At 37.3% G+C, this 15,930-nt stretch overlaps 2 protein-coding genes across 6 annotated transcripts; one reads left to right on the top strand and one right to left on the bottom strand.

The window, feature by feature from the left end:
- Positions 1–797: 797 nt before the first annotated feature.
- Positions 798–3,652, bottom strand: LOC116247119 (uncharacterized). 2 transcript variants are annotated; one of them, XM_031619090.2, is made up of 3 exons: positions 3,460–3,652; positions 2,157–2,654; positions 798–1,478 (listed from the first exon to the last, which is right to left on the bottom strand). In XM_031619090.2, exons 1-3 carry the CDS (start codon positions 3,557–3,559, stop codon positions 958–960), a joined length of 1,119 nt encoding a protein of 372 aa, XP_031474950.2. In that variant the 5' UTR covers positions 3,560–3,652; the 3' UTR covers positions 798–957. The 2 variants fall into 2 exon arrangements, with proteins under 2 accessions (XP_031474950.2, XP_031474951.1); XM_031619091.2 differs by lacking the exon at positions 3,460–3,652 and adding an exon at positions 2,901–3,026.
- A 3,851-nt stretch (positions 3,653–7,503) lies between these two features.
- On the top strand, positions 7,504–11,962 carry LOC116248871 (cytochrome b5 domain-containing protein RLF). 4 transcript variants are annotated; one of them, XM_031621882.2, is made up of 7 exons: positions 7,504–7,761; positions 8,341–8,441; positions 8,555–8,652; positions 8,773–9,208; positions 9,445–9,579; positions 11,296–11,346; positions 11,632–11,962. In XM_031621882.2, exons 3-7 carry the CDS (start codon positions 8,620–8,622, stop codon positions 11,703–11,705), a joined length of 729 nt encoding a protein of 242 aa, XP_031477742.1. In that variant the 5' UTR covers positions 7,504–7,761; positions 8,341–8,441; positions 8,555–8,619; the 3' UTR covers positions 11,706–11,962. The 4 variants fall into 4 exon arrangements, with proteins under 4 accessions (XP_031477742.1, XP_031477743.1, XP_031477745.1 ...); XM_031621883.2 differs by having other exon boundaries at positions 7,504–7,696; XM_031621885.2 differs by lacking the exons at positions 8,341–8,441; positions 8,555–8,652.
- Positions 11,963–15,930: the final 3,968 nt, after the last annotated feature.

Genomic DNA, 15,930 nt, shown 5'->3' on the forward strand with positions numbered 1-15,930 from the left:
GAGGCCTATCCTTCTGCAGGGTTTGTTTGGGAACTATATGTTTTGCTTCCCTGGAACCACAATAGAACAGAAACCTGTAGAATCAATGTCATCGGCAATCTTTCCATCCTAGGCAGGATATTGCAGATAGCAATAAATCAAGGATACGATTTTTTCGGTTCAGATCGGATACCAGGGTAATCTCCCCCCCCCCCCCCCCGTGGAACACAGCCATGCCTAATGTCTTCCAGCCTACTTATACAAGACATGGTTTGTTCCAAGGACAGGTGATGAACAGCTATCTGACTGCTCAACCCGAGGGTGGACCCATTTTGACAACCAGCTGAGAAGTTTGTCTAGAGATAGACACAAAATTTGCCGGGTATGGCTTCATCAGTTGTGAAGATCACAATTGGTCACTGCTTTTTGGTGTTCAGGGTACAATGACAGAGGTGGAATAAGACTCCTATCTTGCTACTGAGGAATTATTCCATGGGCTAAAGTTCTCCACCCATATACTTCGCTTTTCTCTTTCCCATGGCCACAAGCACCAGTTGCCGCATTTTTTTCCTCAGCAATTGCAGCTAACAAGTGGGTTTTCGTTCTGGTCCTGACTCTGTTGTTGTCCACTATGAAAGTCATGATTCTCTAACCTTCCAATAAAAAATTAATTAATGTTTTTTGGAAATTCTATGCTTCTCAAAGCTATATAACGTGGTCCCTTGAGTCTAGCCACACTACGTTTACACAAGTGAATGCATTTGGGGAATGTGACAATTAATGATAGTAAAAGATGCAAATCATGGGCAGGATTTGACTGGAGACCGAAATTTCACTTGTATCCCAACTTCATTTATGGTAGCAAACGTTACATGGAAACAAACAGGAAAAATCTGCAGACAGTTACCATGAATCTCTGAGGGCCAAATGCAGATAGTTTTACACAATTATAAACTACTGTTCCTTACAGTCAGCTGGTCACTTGGTAGGAAAAACCATGACTTCGTCGATCACAGGCCCACAAAGGGAAGCAGGATCGTTAGCCTTTGTGTGGTAGAAAGAGCTGAAGAAAGTAATCCGTGTTGTTTCCCCAACGGCTGTGAACTTGAGGCTTGCTGCTTTAAACCCACCTAGCCCTTTGGATTCAAAGGGAACCTTGAGCGTTTGCTTTCCTGCAAATGCTTCAACCAGCATCGACCCATGGCAGGAGTTCTTCGCATCACCAACTTTGAACGCAAGGATATACATTTTGTTGGGCACTGTTCTTATCACTTGAGCAATGGCACTCTCTCTTCCAGCAACAAGCTCGACTGCAGCAAGTCCTGATGGGACTGCAAAATGGCGGGCATCAATGTATTTTACTGCTTTCAGGGATTCCACAATCCAGCCAGGAAGTGGAGATGTTAAGTCTTCTTGTTTCGGGGGGAGAAGCACACCAGAGGAAGAGTTCTTGAATATAATAGGTCCCTCTTCAAAGCCACCATTTCTTACCAGATTAACTGCCAGACAGAGGAAAAAGCATTGGTTTCAGAATCTGAATATTTAGATACCAAGAAAGAATAATGGTGTGAAAACACCACTACCATGACAATGTGAGGTTCCCCAGTTCTTCCAGAAATATTCGTTTCAGAACAAAGGAAAGAAACATGTTTAATAGTGCCATGTTTAAGGACAGGAAAGTTCAGGTTGCCATGCTTGATTCCTATAGCTGGAATAGACCAAGCAGCCCAACCTTGCCCCATTTTGAGCCACACATACAGAAGCTCAACAATGGCCACATGAGCAGTCGTCCAAGATTAAAACTATAAACGTGGTATGCTTATCACAATCAAATAGAAGATAAAGAAGAAAACCTTCATTGGAACCTGTTTACTACATGGAAATGCAGCTGATACTGAATATCAGAATTTTGTTTTCATTCCTGTCATCTATGATGAGTCACCACCCGGAGATGACAGTAAAAAAGAGGACCGTTCTGAATTTCACGGAATTCACAAAGCCAGTTTTTTAATTTCCCATGACGCTCAATGTGCTACAAAAAAGCGATTATAAAATGAAATTCCACAAAAGCAGCTAAAGATTTTAGACTCATTTGGCCTAGTAATCAAGGCCAGAAGATTGAGATAACCGGCATATGACGTGAGAGTTCAAGGCAAGTCAATCACAGCTTTTATTACCTCTTGTTGGTAATGGAGGGGATAACTCCTTGATTGCAACAGCATCCAGAAGAGGTCCACAAGCAGGGTCTTCTTGAATCCCTGGGTTGTGAAAGGTAAGCCGAGCAATGCTAGAGTTAGGCCTGAACCCCCATGCGTAAGTATCACCACCATCACTGCTGTAGAGTGTCTGAAGGGGGAGTTCACCAGTTAGAGGTGGAACAGAGACCCTCAGTATCTCGTCCTGTGCACATGTTCTTGAAGCACTGAAGGTAAGGGAATATAAAGTCCCTGGCTTCACTGAGATTAACTGGGAGATGGAGGCTTCATTACCAAGCCTGACAGCCCGTGTGCCGTGGGGCACCGCGAACACCATCCCCCCAGGCTGCGGACCACCAGAGATGTACTCAACCATGCCATGGATCTCCCATTTGGGCAGTGAATACCTGCCTATGATGACAGTCTTCTTCAGGTTGGAAGGACTTGGTGCTTCCTCAAAGTTCCCATTAGGAAGAAGACCTACACAAAGAAGAGCAACTCCAAATAAACTACATGCTTCAAGCATCTGTTCTTTGAAAGGGAAGTGGACATAGAATGGGGTAATCAGAAATGCCAACAAAGAAAAACAGTCAAAAATAACCACAGAAGAACATTCCACCATAAATGACTAGAAAGTAGAGTAATGGAGTAAAGAGAAAGTTGTTCTTGGAAAAAGAAAAAAGCAAAATTGGCATTTCTGAGAGAACTATAGCATGAGTTTCAGACCCTCATCCTTCATTCACATGAGAACTATGGTAGTCAATCCGAAGAAGAGATAAACTTATATAGACAGCAAGGCCATAAAATGGACTTTGAACTACCAATGCAGACCCTGAATATCAATATTGCAAAAGGAATAGCCAGAGATAGTTATTTTGTTTCAGAGGAGACAAAAATCCATAAATATCACAATGACTGATCCCGTGAGCTCCAACATTTTCAAAAGGTGCCACAGAATGAAAACTTTAAAAAGATCCAACGAGCTTTAAAATAATTTAACACATAAAGAAAAAGCATTGGCTAGATCTTCCGAACCGAAAAAACATTGCTCTCATTAACTACAAAGAATGCCAAGAAGACAATGGTGGAAAAGGAAGCGAAAACAAAAGAAGAAGAAACCTGCAACAAGACTAAACCACCTTGACCTAGTCCTCCAAGCCAAAAGTTCCAGACATATCTATATCTCACTTTAAGATAAAGGAAACCAACAATGGGTCCGATAAGAAACACAAAAGGAAACGAAGAACAGGAGCAGAACAGAACAGATGGCCGAAATGAACATTACCATCAAGCTCTTCCAATGCCGCATCGGTCAGAATGAGATGGCTGATGAAGAAAACAGTAGCAAGGAAGGCTGCCACTCTGAAAAGAATCCCAACACCCATTGTAAGAGAGAGATCGAGAGGGGGAGACAAAAAAGAGAGAGAAGCTACTTGTAGCTGACTAGGTAGTAAGAGCTCAGCAATGAATTTATAGAGCATCGAAGGAAGAAAACCTAGCAGAAATCACGTTGATGTTGTCGAAAAATATGGGGACTATAGTAATGCAGTGTGGTGGTGTCGGTCTGTTGGTAGACTGCTTTTTTTATTTACTTAGCATCCTCCCGGACCTCTCCTGTATTTATTTGTCCAAAATTTCAAGATGACAGGCTTTCCCTCATGTTCTGCCTAACAAGGGACTCAAGCTGCCGCCCCGATTTTGAAAATGTGTACTCTTCATGCTTTCGTTTCGCATTTCTTAGCCTCTAAATTCAACATGCAATATCTGCTTTTCTAAATATCAATGTTGACAAATATAATGATATGTTTCTAATTTACAGGATTAATAAATTAAATCCCAGTTGTAAAAATGAAATTGAATCGAATCAGGCTGGATTTTGTGAATGTGAATTGATCGACTCAATGATGGCTGAATTGATTATGAAATAAAAATTATTACGGTTATCTTTTCAAAAAAATGAATGAGAAATATGAATAATTAGAAATGAAAACTAAAAATTGCTGAAAAGTAAATAGTGCACCAATTTCGGAGCCTAGTATCAATGGATTGATTTGAATAGGATGGTTCACACTGATTTTTTCAAAAATTAAAGCACGGGACTAATTTAGTGTAAGTACTCCTCATGAGACCTCTTCAAAGTTCGCATTCTTGAGAACTTCTGGAAACAGCAAAAAGGAAAAGGATAGAGCCGCTGGGCAATAAAATTCCAGAAGCTAAGTTGTTATTTTAATTTCAAGGTAAAAACTCGGCCTAGGTGAAAAATACATCTTCCTTCTTTTCTCCTTATCTGGAGCGGAAGGCATGTGCAGACCCTCGAGAACCGGTCTGTGGGACCCACCTGATTTGCACCTCCTTAGTTTCCAATTATACCCCTCGATTCGGTGAGGTTCACATGAAGGTCCTCGTCTTCCAACGGGTCCATCGCATGTATATTTGCTTCCCTCGACCCAACGTTAGTAAAACTCACGTTGTCTTTCAATACGTTCGGTACTCGGCCTGACTCAGCCCAGAAAAAAAGGGATCCAGTTCGGCCCGACTTGTTATCGGCCGGCATGGGTAGGTTCGATAATTTATTTTTTATTTTTTATTAATTTATATATATAATATTTTATTATAATTAATTATATTTATATATTATTTTATATTAAAAAATATATTTTTAAATTTAATATAGCCGAGCTCAGGCTCTAGTTTTCCGAGTCGAGTTGAGCTGGCCTGATGCCCAAGCTTAAGTCAAGATAGTAACGCGATCACAGTGTGCGACTACTACAAATGTCTAAGAAGGTTGACCTTTTTTTTTCAGCAATAAATCGTAATCCTCTTGTTTACATGCAGGGGTGAAGCTAAAAAGTTTTTATGAGAAGGGATAAATTAAAGTTTTTAAATTTTGAGAGGAACTAAAATATCATTTTCCCAATGAACCATGAAGTTTGTACACAAATATCCTTTTGAAGTTTACATTAATCATATTATGGTACATGACATCCTAGGCCGTGCGGAGTCGGTCCAATTATATAATTTTGTTTGATTTTTTTTAGTCCTGTTTTTTAGAGTAAAAGAACATTTCATTATTTACAATTTTTAATTTTATTAAATAACAAAAATATTATACAAGTGCCTTTCAAAAAGATGATTGTTATCAAATCAATGACTCCGTTGGACTGGTATTGTGGTTACAATAAGTTAGTGTTCGATTTAGAAAATATTTAATTTTTTGAAAATTTGGAAAGGCACGAGGGATTAAGCTACACTTTTCTTAAACCTGTCAAGATTTAAGGGAGTGTTTGTTAGCACGAAAATATTTTTTTTTATTTGAAATATTTCATGTTTTATTTAAAATAATGCATCACTACATTATTTTGAACAAGGCACAAAGAAACTATAATTCCAAAAAGAAAAAAAAATTTCATTTCAAATTTAAATGATATAATCTGTAATTTCCTAATAACAGTTGAAATTAAACTTTTTATTAATATCTGTCCTGTTCTGCTCAAATTTTTTTATCAGTAGGCTGAAGTTGGGCAGATTCCTGACATGCTTCCTGATAAGCATATTCTTGGTGCAAAATTTTCTCATTTGTTAAATTCCATTTCACATATGAAAAAAACAAATTTTATTATTGAAAATTATTGTCTGTTGATGTGGAAACATTTTATATATATATATATATATATATTCAAAATAATGCATCACTACATTATTATTGCATTTTCTCTTTCTATGGTTAGTAGCCACGTGATACTCTCTCTCTAACAAGGGGCAACTATCCTGTTTGATTTGAGCATCCCATAGAGTAGAGGGAGATTTCTTTCTCCTTCTTTTGAGGAGACGAGGTAGAATTTTTCTTTTTAAAGATCAAATAATATTTCCAAAAATTGTATATGAGATGAACAATATTTTTCAGAATTTTTACATGTGCCAAATTAACTTTATATTTTAAACATTGAATTTTTCAAAATGTGAATTTTTCAAAGTATTTTTATCTAATGTGTTCTCTTTTAAACTCCTAAGTTGGCTGGATTCGTTTGAACGCCTTCAATCGAATGCAACAAATTTAGTTGTCTAATCTTAATCTATGAAACACAAAATTAATTATTTTAGAGATAGAATTCGAGATACAATGCATTCGAACAACCCTAACTTCAGTTTAATGCATACTCACCAAGCGTTTTTTTTTTTTAAAAAAAGCACGATAAATGAAATAACCATTTAAAACTTTTAAGTTTTTTTGGAAAAAAACGTTAAAATCGATGTGTTTTTTTGTGTTTTTTTCACTTTTTTATTTTTTCCAGTTTTTTAATGTCAAACAGTTTTCTTTGTATTTTTTATTTTTTATTTGTTACAAATCTACTTTTGTTGTTTGTACCAATATTATCACTGCCGTATGGTATCGCATATCGGTTGGGTCGATCTCTACGTCGTATCATAATGTATCATAAAAGTATTGTAATGTATCGTAAAATTAATTTTTTAATTTATAAAAAACATTAAAATTTATAAATAATAATTTTTTTAAAAAAAATCTAAAAAAACAAGCAAAAATTAAAAAAATAAAAAAAAAATGTATTTAAATAAACATTCATCATTCACATATATAAATTATGAAGTATGAACTATGAGTTATTTTTTACCTTGTTTGTGTTAGAAACCAAAAAACCCTTTTTCTCCAAGCTTTCCACCGTGTGGAGACTCCCACAACGAGAAATAAAACTTTTTTACCGGTAAATTTTGATGCAAATTAAGAAAATCTCTCACTCTTACGTCTCTTGCAGGGTTTAGAAACAAGAAAAGAGAAAAAGAAGAGTGTAAGTTTCAAAATAAGACACAAAAAAGATTTCATTTTACGATAAGAGGGTGTATCACATGTATCGTGCGATACGTACGATACACGTGCGTATCACATTTTGACCTATACGATACGTGTCATACCATAATAACATTGGTTTGTGCTATTAATTTTTTATTTATTTAATTTTTAATTTTTAAATTTTTTTAAAAATTTGTCGTATTTTTTTGGTTTTTTTAAAGCTGTATTAGCCGTTGAAAACTTGAAGACGTTCGTGACTATGGTTTTTTAGCATCAAGGGGTCCGAATTTGAACATTTACTATTTTTTAATTTACCAATCCAATTCAAATTCGACTTGTAATGCGTTTTGCTATCCAGATCGGATCTATTTGCAACCCTAACCAGACGATCCGCCCGTAGTCGGGATCAGACTGGAGTCTGAAACCAGAATGTGGGCCTGGATCTTTAAATTCTGACCCATATCCGGAGCCTACCGCCCCCTCCTTGCCACTGGATGGCACTATTACTATATTTCAGATCGGGTCGGAAAGGCGCCACGTCCGGATCCCGCCATTTTCCGTCGTCTGAGTTCTCCGACTTGCCTTTGCCCCTCTGCCGTCCTTTCTTGACTCTCCTCGTGAATCTTGTGGCCCAATCTTTTCACTCTTTCCGGAACCGAAGGAATCGATCCTTGGGGGTGGAAAGCTTCCGCCTCCCATTCTTCGACCCTGAAGTGTAAGTTTTTCTGATTCGCCAATTTGTGCGGTTGAAGGATTCGGGAGTTCGATGCCTTTTCGTCTGTGAGTTTTCGATTTTTTTGGGTTTCGTTTTTGAGTTTTTGCAATTGGTTGTTGATTGGTTTGGTGGTCTCTTCAGCTAATCTTGCGCGCTTAATTCTCACATGACCAATGGAAAAAAGAAATTGGAAAAGAAAAGAGGGAAATTTCGTTTACCATTGAAGGAGTTGACGTCTTGGAATTCTTTATTTCCTCTACTTTGGCATTAGTGGATAGGAAAATTGATATGGTATCTGCTTTTCTTTCGGTTTTGAATATTGGTATAAATAATTGAACTTGGATGGGGTTATGTGTTTGGAGTTTCCAGTTTCCCGGTTTCTGTTTTTCTCTCCTAAGGTTGGCTGAAAGCTTTTATGATTGCATGTGGAACTATAAGAACTATATTTTGATATTCATGCCCACCATTTGCTTGTTGTTGTGAAGTCGTCTATTATGGTCTTCCTCTTCTTTTCCGAACTAGTTGAATTGTTTTTCTCCTTTTCCATATGGGGATCTTCACTTGTGTGATAGTTCTCATTACATGTCACGTGGGGAATGAGTACATTTGCAGATTTATGGACACTTTCATTTTTTTGTTCTCAGATTAGTACTGCGTTTGGTCAAATAGCAATCATTTATCCTTGAGGACTAGATAAGAATGTTTTATGATCCATTTCTCGGGATCCCGGTCTTCATCTTCAACGGTGAAAATTTTCATCCTTTTTTATATTAATTTCTTCATCGTGATGGATGATTGACCATCCTTTAGCTCATCAAACTTTGTTTAACACCAGCATGCTTTCTTTTTGTTTCATAGTGAAATAAGCTATCAAACGGTTTATGGAAGGGTAAACTTGCTGGTCTGGTCGACAATTGGAAGTCATGGATGGTTCTACCGATTTCTCTTTTTGTCAGGCATGACAAACCGTTACTTTCTATGGTTCTTATTTAGTTTACTTACAATATGCATTTGATATTTGTGATCTAAGTATTTTTAGTGCGACCGACCTGAATATGATCCCTGTTGCTCTTCAGGTTGCTTTTGCGGGTGATACGGATCAATTAGAGTCACCAAAGTTCATGGGTGACAGAAGTAAAGATCATGAAGATATTTTTAGAGATTTTGGTTCTGGTCCAGCACCGTTGTTGTCACTTAAATTTAACTCAGATGCAGGCACTAACGTATTTCAGTCACAGAATTCCAATTTGATAATGGAGGGTTCACACCAGCGTCAATCTGAGTCGTCTGCAGGGTTTGGTTCATCAACCGTGAAAGTAATTGGTGAACAAAGTCTTAAGGCAAAAGAATCTGAAGCAAAGGTGATAAATGAACTGGGAACTTCCATCTCCAATAATTTGCAAGTTGATGAGAGGAAGAAAAAACCAGTTCAGCGAGCAAAGGTCCCTTTTGAGAAAGGATTCAGCCAAATGGACTGGTTAAAGCTGACAAGGACGCACCCTGATTTAGCAGGTTTTCATTTGGGTCTTAGCTAAACTATTGTTTCTTGCTTTCACTCGTGGTCTTTCTTCAATGTCATGCCTTGTAGGCTAGCTTTCACTAAGAACATGAATGGTTTCCAGTAATAACATTTTTCAACTTTTTTTTTCATCATCTAATTGACTTCTTTGGAAAGCCTAGCTCACTTGAGTAATGTTCTTAATTTATTGTAATGATATTACCTTTTTTTTTTTTAATTGTGCGTTCAGATTTAAAGGGACAATCGAGCAGAAGACTCATCACCATGGATGAAGTTAAGCAGCATAACAGTGAAGGCTCTATGTGGACAGTTTTGAAAGGCCGTGTATACAACATTTCACCATACATGAAATATCACCCTGGAGGTTCTTGTTTGCATATATTGATGATTCTTTCTGCTTTGCATTTCAGTTTCTCATTTTTTTTTTCGTTTTGTAGAAAGAGCTTCTGATGTTTAAATATAATCTATTAGGGTTGGTCACAGAATTGATTAAGCAAAAATATCCCTGTGCTAACATTTCACCATACATGAAATATCACCCTGGAGGTTCTTGTTTGCATATATTGATGATTCTTTCTGCTTTGCATTTCAATTTCTCATTTTTTTTTTTCGTTTTGTAGAAAGAGCTTCTAATGTTTAAATATAATCTATTAGAGTTGGTCACAGAATTGATTAAGCAAAAATATCCCTGTGCTAACATTTCACCATACATGAAATATCACCCTGGAGGTTCTTGTTTGCATATATTGATGATTCTTTCTGCTTTGCATTTCAGTTTCTCATTTTTTTTTTCGTTTTGTAGAAAGAGCTTCTGATGTTTAAATATAATCTATTAGGGTTGGTCACAGAATTGATTAAGCAAAAATATCCCTGTGCTAACATTTCACCATACATGAAATATCACCCTGGAGGTTCTTGTTTGCATATATTGATGATTCTTTCTGCTTTGCATTTCAATTTCTCATTTTTTTTTTTCGTTTTGTAGAAAGAGCTTCTAATGTTTAAATATAATCTATTAGAGTTGGTCACAGAATTGATTAAGCAAAAATATCCCTGTGCTAACATTTCACCATACATGAAATATCACCCTGGAGGTTCTTGTTTGCATATATTGATGATTCTTTCTGCTTTGCATTTCAGTTTCTCATTTTTTTTTCGTTTTGTAGAAAGAGCTTCTAATGTTTAAATATAATCTTTTAGAGTTGGTCACAGAATTGATTAAGCAAAAATATCCCTGTGCTATCTTGCCAATATTTTTCTTCATCACTTTACTGAATGCTTGCTATGGATGCTTTAAAAAATTACTATCCACTTGATATGGTTTTTCAGGCGAGGGAACTTGTTCATGGAAGTGTGTACATACTCAGGGAATGACTTGAAAAAAGAAATTTGTTCAGTATTTTCTTAAAGTTTTTTCTACTTTGCAAACTGTTGACTGGAAATTACAAATAATTTCTCACTGATTCTCGTAGCAATGTATTTCAAGCTGATCTCATGTTGCACATTATGATTGAATGAGTTTAAAGTCTGTTAGTCTCCTGCTCCAGTTTTCTTTATGGCACTTCACATAGAGGAAAATAACTACTCCTTGGGGTTGAGAATGCTTTACTGTGATGATACTTTATCATGCAGGCATCAAGCCAGAGGCACACACTTAACTCATCAATCCCCCGTGGTGTTGACTCACCACATAGGCATGAAAAGGGAATATGTTGTAGAATTTCTGAGCATCAGTGTTAGAGAGACTGAATATGTTGTTGAAAACTAGTTAATCATTTGTGAGAGGAAAGTAGGGAACTGGTGTACAAGGTGACAATAGTCATCTCACAGAGGAAATAACAAAAGAAGCATTTGAATGTCAAAGGATAGTTAAATTTCTGTATCTCTCTCTCTCTCTCTCTCTTATGTGTGGGCGATTCAACTGCATCTGATTATCACTCTTGGGGATTTCCAATAAACTAATGAAGATGTACTGGAAGGCCTGATAATAACTAATTTTTTTTTTTTTAGATTATACCTAGTTCTTGGATCATTTTATAACTTGCATTCTGAATTGACCAATTTGTTTGGTTGCTTTCAGGTGCAGATATGCTTATGAAAGCTGGAGGGAGAGATGGCACCTCTTTATTCAGTATCCTTACATAAAATCTTGTTTTTCAAATCCAAAATCTGCAATTTGAGACTGTTGGGAGGTGTTGAAGGTTTAGATATTTCTGAGGCTAAACTGCTGTCCGGTCTACTGCACTTCAGTGCGCTGGGACAGCAAGTCATGGTTTGTGCTTGAACTAATGGCTTAGGTTATAGTAAACCTTCATTCGCCTCCACAATCACCGGCTCCTGGTGTATGATCCCTTTCAACCCTTTTTTTTGAAGACCGTGAATCTATATCGACTGTGATTCTTTTACTTGCTGGTAGACAAGTATCATGCTTGGGTGAATGCTGATTTTTTATTGGAGAAATGCTTGGTGGGCTTCCTGGATGTTAGCTGACAATGCAGGCTCTGAGAAGCTTGTTTTTGTATGCATACAGCTGGATGACATATAGCACGCCTTCTGGATCAACCACATACAAGAATCCATATCGTCAATAAGAAGCATTGTTACTGGAACCTTGAACTCGTAATTGCCATCTAATTGTAGAAATAATTATGGGATATCAATAATATCCCCTCAAATGTAGAACTTTGACATTTGATATCTTCTGTGTAATGGAATGGAATTTGGAAGTAACTTCTTGTTCTTTCCTATCTTTATGTAGAAACTGTTTTCTCTTTATTCCACTCCATGGTTATACTTTTTTAAGGGTCTTGCTCTGTGCAATTCAAGAAACTGCCTTCAAGTGCTTAAAACTTTCTGCAATGTGGTTATTGTTGTTACAAGTCCTGTGCCATATTGACTGCATTGTTTCACTGGGAAAATGCTTCTTTTTCCAACTTCAACTGGCATCATGATTCTGCGTTATGAGTTTAAGTAATTTGTCTATACGGGTATAGGTGCTGGTGCTGGTATGGGTATGGGTGCAGGAGATTTTCAAAAAACTCGAGTGTGTCTATTTGTTTATCTAAAAAGTGAAAACACTACCGGACATATGATCGGACTTCAAAATCATATTATAAGTCTTAACCATCAAATCAGTTCATAACTTCATATTCATATGATAAAACAGCACTAACAGATAAACATAAATAAAATCTGATTAAAACAAGTGATAAACAGACTTAAAAACAAGATTAGAACTGCTAAATCAGATCATATTCATATAATAAAGACAATAACAGACTCGGTAAAAATATAAAATCAAGGAAAATCTTAATGTTGGATGATTTTAAGTTGGGTCAAGGTTGATAAAATCGGACAGAGTCTAAAAATTCTGGCTAAGTTGCACTAGTTAATTTGAAAGGGCACCAATATGTAAAAAAAAAAAATACCATGAACTATTGATATGAAAATAAGCATTGTTTGTTAGTCTTTGTAGGCAATTGCTTACACAGTGCCCACATATGCCTCCACCCGTGCATAGCATGTTTATGTTTCAAGACCTTAGTGTTATACACCCACATCCTTGCATTTTTTTTTTTATTTTTTTTCTTCGGAAGTGTGTATTTTGAAAGCGTCATACCTATGTTTCAAATAAAATATGACTGAAATGTTTTATTGGCTGACGGTTGCATGATCTCACTCAAGTTTCTCTTGAAGCATGCTTGGATGAGATTAGTACCCAAGGTTGTAACTTGTGTTTGATATCACGGGGAGATTATTTGTGATATTCTCTCCATACGATCAGGCAAACCATGCAACGGCTCCCTGCTCACCTGAGCTTCCTTGGACGCTCACCCTTCCGACTGCAAATCCAGAAAAAGAAAGGGCCAGGTTGGGCGTCACCCGGATCGATTCGTCAGGCTATCAAACACGTACGGCTCCCCCTTTGGCTCCGGTCTGTGGGCTATCAATTCATGTGCATGGCTACTAATTAGATTTGTCAAGCAGAAAAGCCCAAAAGGTCTGTTATGTCCTCCAGTATTTTGCCTTTGATAGGATCCTCATCTTTATATTAATGCGATATATAATACTATCAGTGGTAGGAAAAGTTTTACTGCATTATGTTTTCCCATGCATATTTTTAGCTCAATAAATTTGCACCAACCTTTTATATAACCACTGGTTAAATTGTCTTTGTTTGATTATAAAGTGTTTGGTGGCACGTACATGTCTTTCATTGCATATCAATGGATCCCACCAGGAATCATTTACACTTCCTGTCAGGAGTGACGAGACAGGAAACCACTTTCAAGCTAGGAGATGTGAACCGCACATTATAATTATTTTTATTATTTTGAATTAAAGGAAGAATTTTTGCATAACTATGATGCACCACTTACAAGCTCATTGCCTTTGTGTACTTTTTTTTTTTTTTTTTTTTTTTTTTTTTTTTTTTTTTTTTTTTTAAGGGTGAATGTCCATTTCACTGTCATTAACAGAGGCCACTGCCTTTTCTTTGTATCTTTCATTCTCCGGGTTCACAGCCAACATGCTTAAAATCTGTTACAGTTCAGTGGAAGATCATAGCAGAATGTGGAGTGACTACTCCAAGATTTGAACACAATTCCCTTTACAAAGTGAATCACCTTACCACATTAAGACCTATTATTGTTCAGCGCAAGTGTGATAGTGACTACTATAGGATTTGAACGCAGTGTGATAGTGACTACTATAGGATTTGAACACAGTGTAATAGTGACTACTATAAGATTTGAACACGAGTCCCTTTAAAAAGTGAATTATCAATGCATTACAATCTATTGGGCATGTCTGTATAGTGCAGGAGAAGATAAAAATTTGTAATATCACTGTTGGTTTTAAATGATTATTGATGAGGCCTTGAGGGGCATAGCTCAAACAGGTGGACTTCTAGGCACGTTGGAGGTGTGTCTTCAGTTCAGAACCCATCAAGGGCTATACTCCATGTACAATAACAAGGGTGGACATCTCACCATCTGGTATCAACACAGCTCTGTACCTTGGGGCAAAGGGAAGGAAGGGGGTTTCAACTCTTGCCCTAGCAATGGGATAATCTGCTCATGCACCCAGAAATGACTATTGACGAGATTATTTTGAGCGATGCAAAATTTGTATACTCGAATCAGTGACTTCGTTCGAGTTTCTAGCAATGGAAGCTCCCAGTACTGCATTTGGTTCTGTTGGTTCTCCTACAAGCAATCGACAGGTTCTGAGTAGCTTCGAGAATCACATATCTAAGATCATCAGATCTTGAATTCTCTTCTTCTTATGAAGGTTGGATCTAGAATTTTTCGACCACATTTGGTTACTAAGCAACGGAAGAAACCCGGATTGGACCTCGAATGAGCAAACTTCGGCCATTTTGTTAATCTCAGATTGGCAGATATTAGATCTCCAGCTTGCTTGAAGGTTGAATCTGTTTATACTCAAGAAAGCATTTTAACTCTTGGGCTTTATGTGGAAAGGTACAGTCCAGGAACATAGTCGAGTTCAATTTGGAACAGCAAAGACCATAAAATTATTTCTATGCTGTGTGAAATCTGGTGAAGTCTACTTTGGAACAGCTTAGACCATACAAATATCTCTATGCTATGTCAAATCTGCTTCTGTTTGGACACAGTTGTCGTTCTGGTACTTGTCCGAACAAGTGCTGTCTATATAGAGGAAATAGAAGGGCACAGTCAAAGATCAAAATCAATGGATGATTCCACTTAAAAAAAGAAAAATTATAAAAAATAATTATCTTAAATATCTAAACGAATATTTGAAATCTGACGCATGGCACTCTTGAATTGACCGTTGAATCGAATTTATTTGCCACTGATTCCATTCCAATCTGCCGATAGGGAAGGAAATTTCCTTTTGGTGTCTATGCCTTGGGAGAATCTGCTCATGGCATTCAGGTCAAACGTCCTATCAGAACAATAAAACCCCTTACATAACTTCATGCAATAAATTTTAGGGGCATTCACCAACTTCTTTTTAATACAGTACCTTTATATGCACCTACAGTTTGACTTCATCTCTTTCTTCCTCCCCATGTAAATTTCTTTCACTAGTTACCAACACGATCTTGATGTTAAGCCTATTTTAGACCGGGAACCTGCAACTGGGGCCATTCCCAAAGGAAGCTCGAGCCCAGTTCGAGCAAATTCGAACCGAGTTCAATTGAAGAGACCAAGATAAGGCTTTGATAAACTTGCACATAGATGTGATCCCAAGTTCATCCTGAACCATGGTCCTAAGTCTAGGCTTAAGCAACAGCTACCCATGTTTACTTAGCTCCTTATCTTGCCCCAATACGGCATCGAGCTCGGGCTCATGATCAATTTATGTCCTTCAAGCCAAAGGAGGTCGAAGGTTCGATCCTTGGAGTGGCATAATCTTGTAGGGGTCTTTTCAAATTGCACATAGTTGTGATCCCAAGGTCATCCTGAACCATGGTCCTAAGATTAGGCTTAAGCAACAGCTACCCATGTTTACTTAGCTCCTTATCTAGCCCTGATTCCGGTTCGAGCTCGGGCTCATGGTCAACTTAAGTCCTTCAAGCCGAAGGAGGTCGAAGGTTCGATCCTTGGAGTGCATCTCTTGGCATAATCTTGTAGGGGTCTTTTCGAATTTTATGTCGGATCCAGAACCTTCCATACTTTCAAACAGCACTTTTAGTTCAAATTCACAATCAAGAGCCCCACCAAAG

The sequence above is a fragment of the Nymphaea colorata genome, chromosome 2 (assembly GCF_008831285.2).
Source record: "Nymphaea colorata isolate Beijing-Zhang1983 chromosome 2, ASM883128v2, whole genome shotgun sequence".
Taxonomy (NCBI): domain Eukaryota; kingdom Viridiplantae; phylum Streptophyta; class Magnoliopsida; order Nymphaeales; family Nymphaeaceae; genus Nymphaea; species Nymphaea colorata.

Excerpts from the sequence above, each read along its gene's own strand:
- LOC116247119 (XM_031619090.2), bottom strand. The coding sequence starts at position 3,559 with ATGGGTGTTGGGATTCTTTTCAGAGTGGCAGCCTTCCTTGCTACTGTT. Across the intron at positions 2,655-3,459 it reads GGCATTGGAAGAGCTTGATG|GTCTTCTTCCTAATGGGAAC; the intron begins GTAATGTTCATT and ends TTCTTTGTGTAG. Across the intron at positions 1,479-2,156 it reads CCCTCCATTACCAACAAGAG|TTAATCTGGTAAGAAATGGT; the intron begins GTAATAAAAGCT and ends TCTGTCTGGCAG.
- LOC116248871 (XM_031621882.2), top strand. The coding sequence starts at position 8,620 with ATGGATGGTTCTACCGATTTCTCTTTTTGTCAG. Across the intron at positions 9,580-11,295 it reads CATGAAATATCACCCTGGAG|GTGCAGATATGCTTATGAAA; the intron begins GTTCTTGTTTGC and ends GGTTGCTTTCAG. Across the intron at positions 11,347-11,631 it reads AGATGGCACCTCTTTATTCA|ACAAGTATCATGCTTGGGTG; the intron begins GTATCCTTACAT and ends ACTTGCTGGTAG.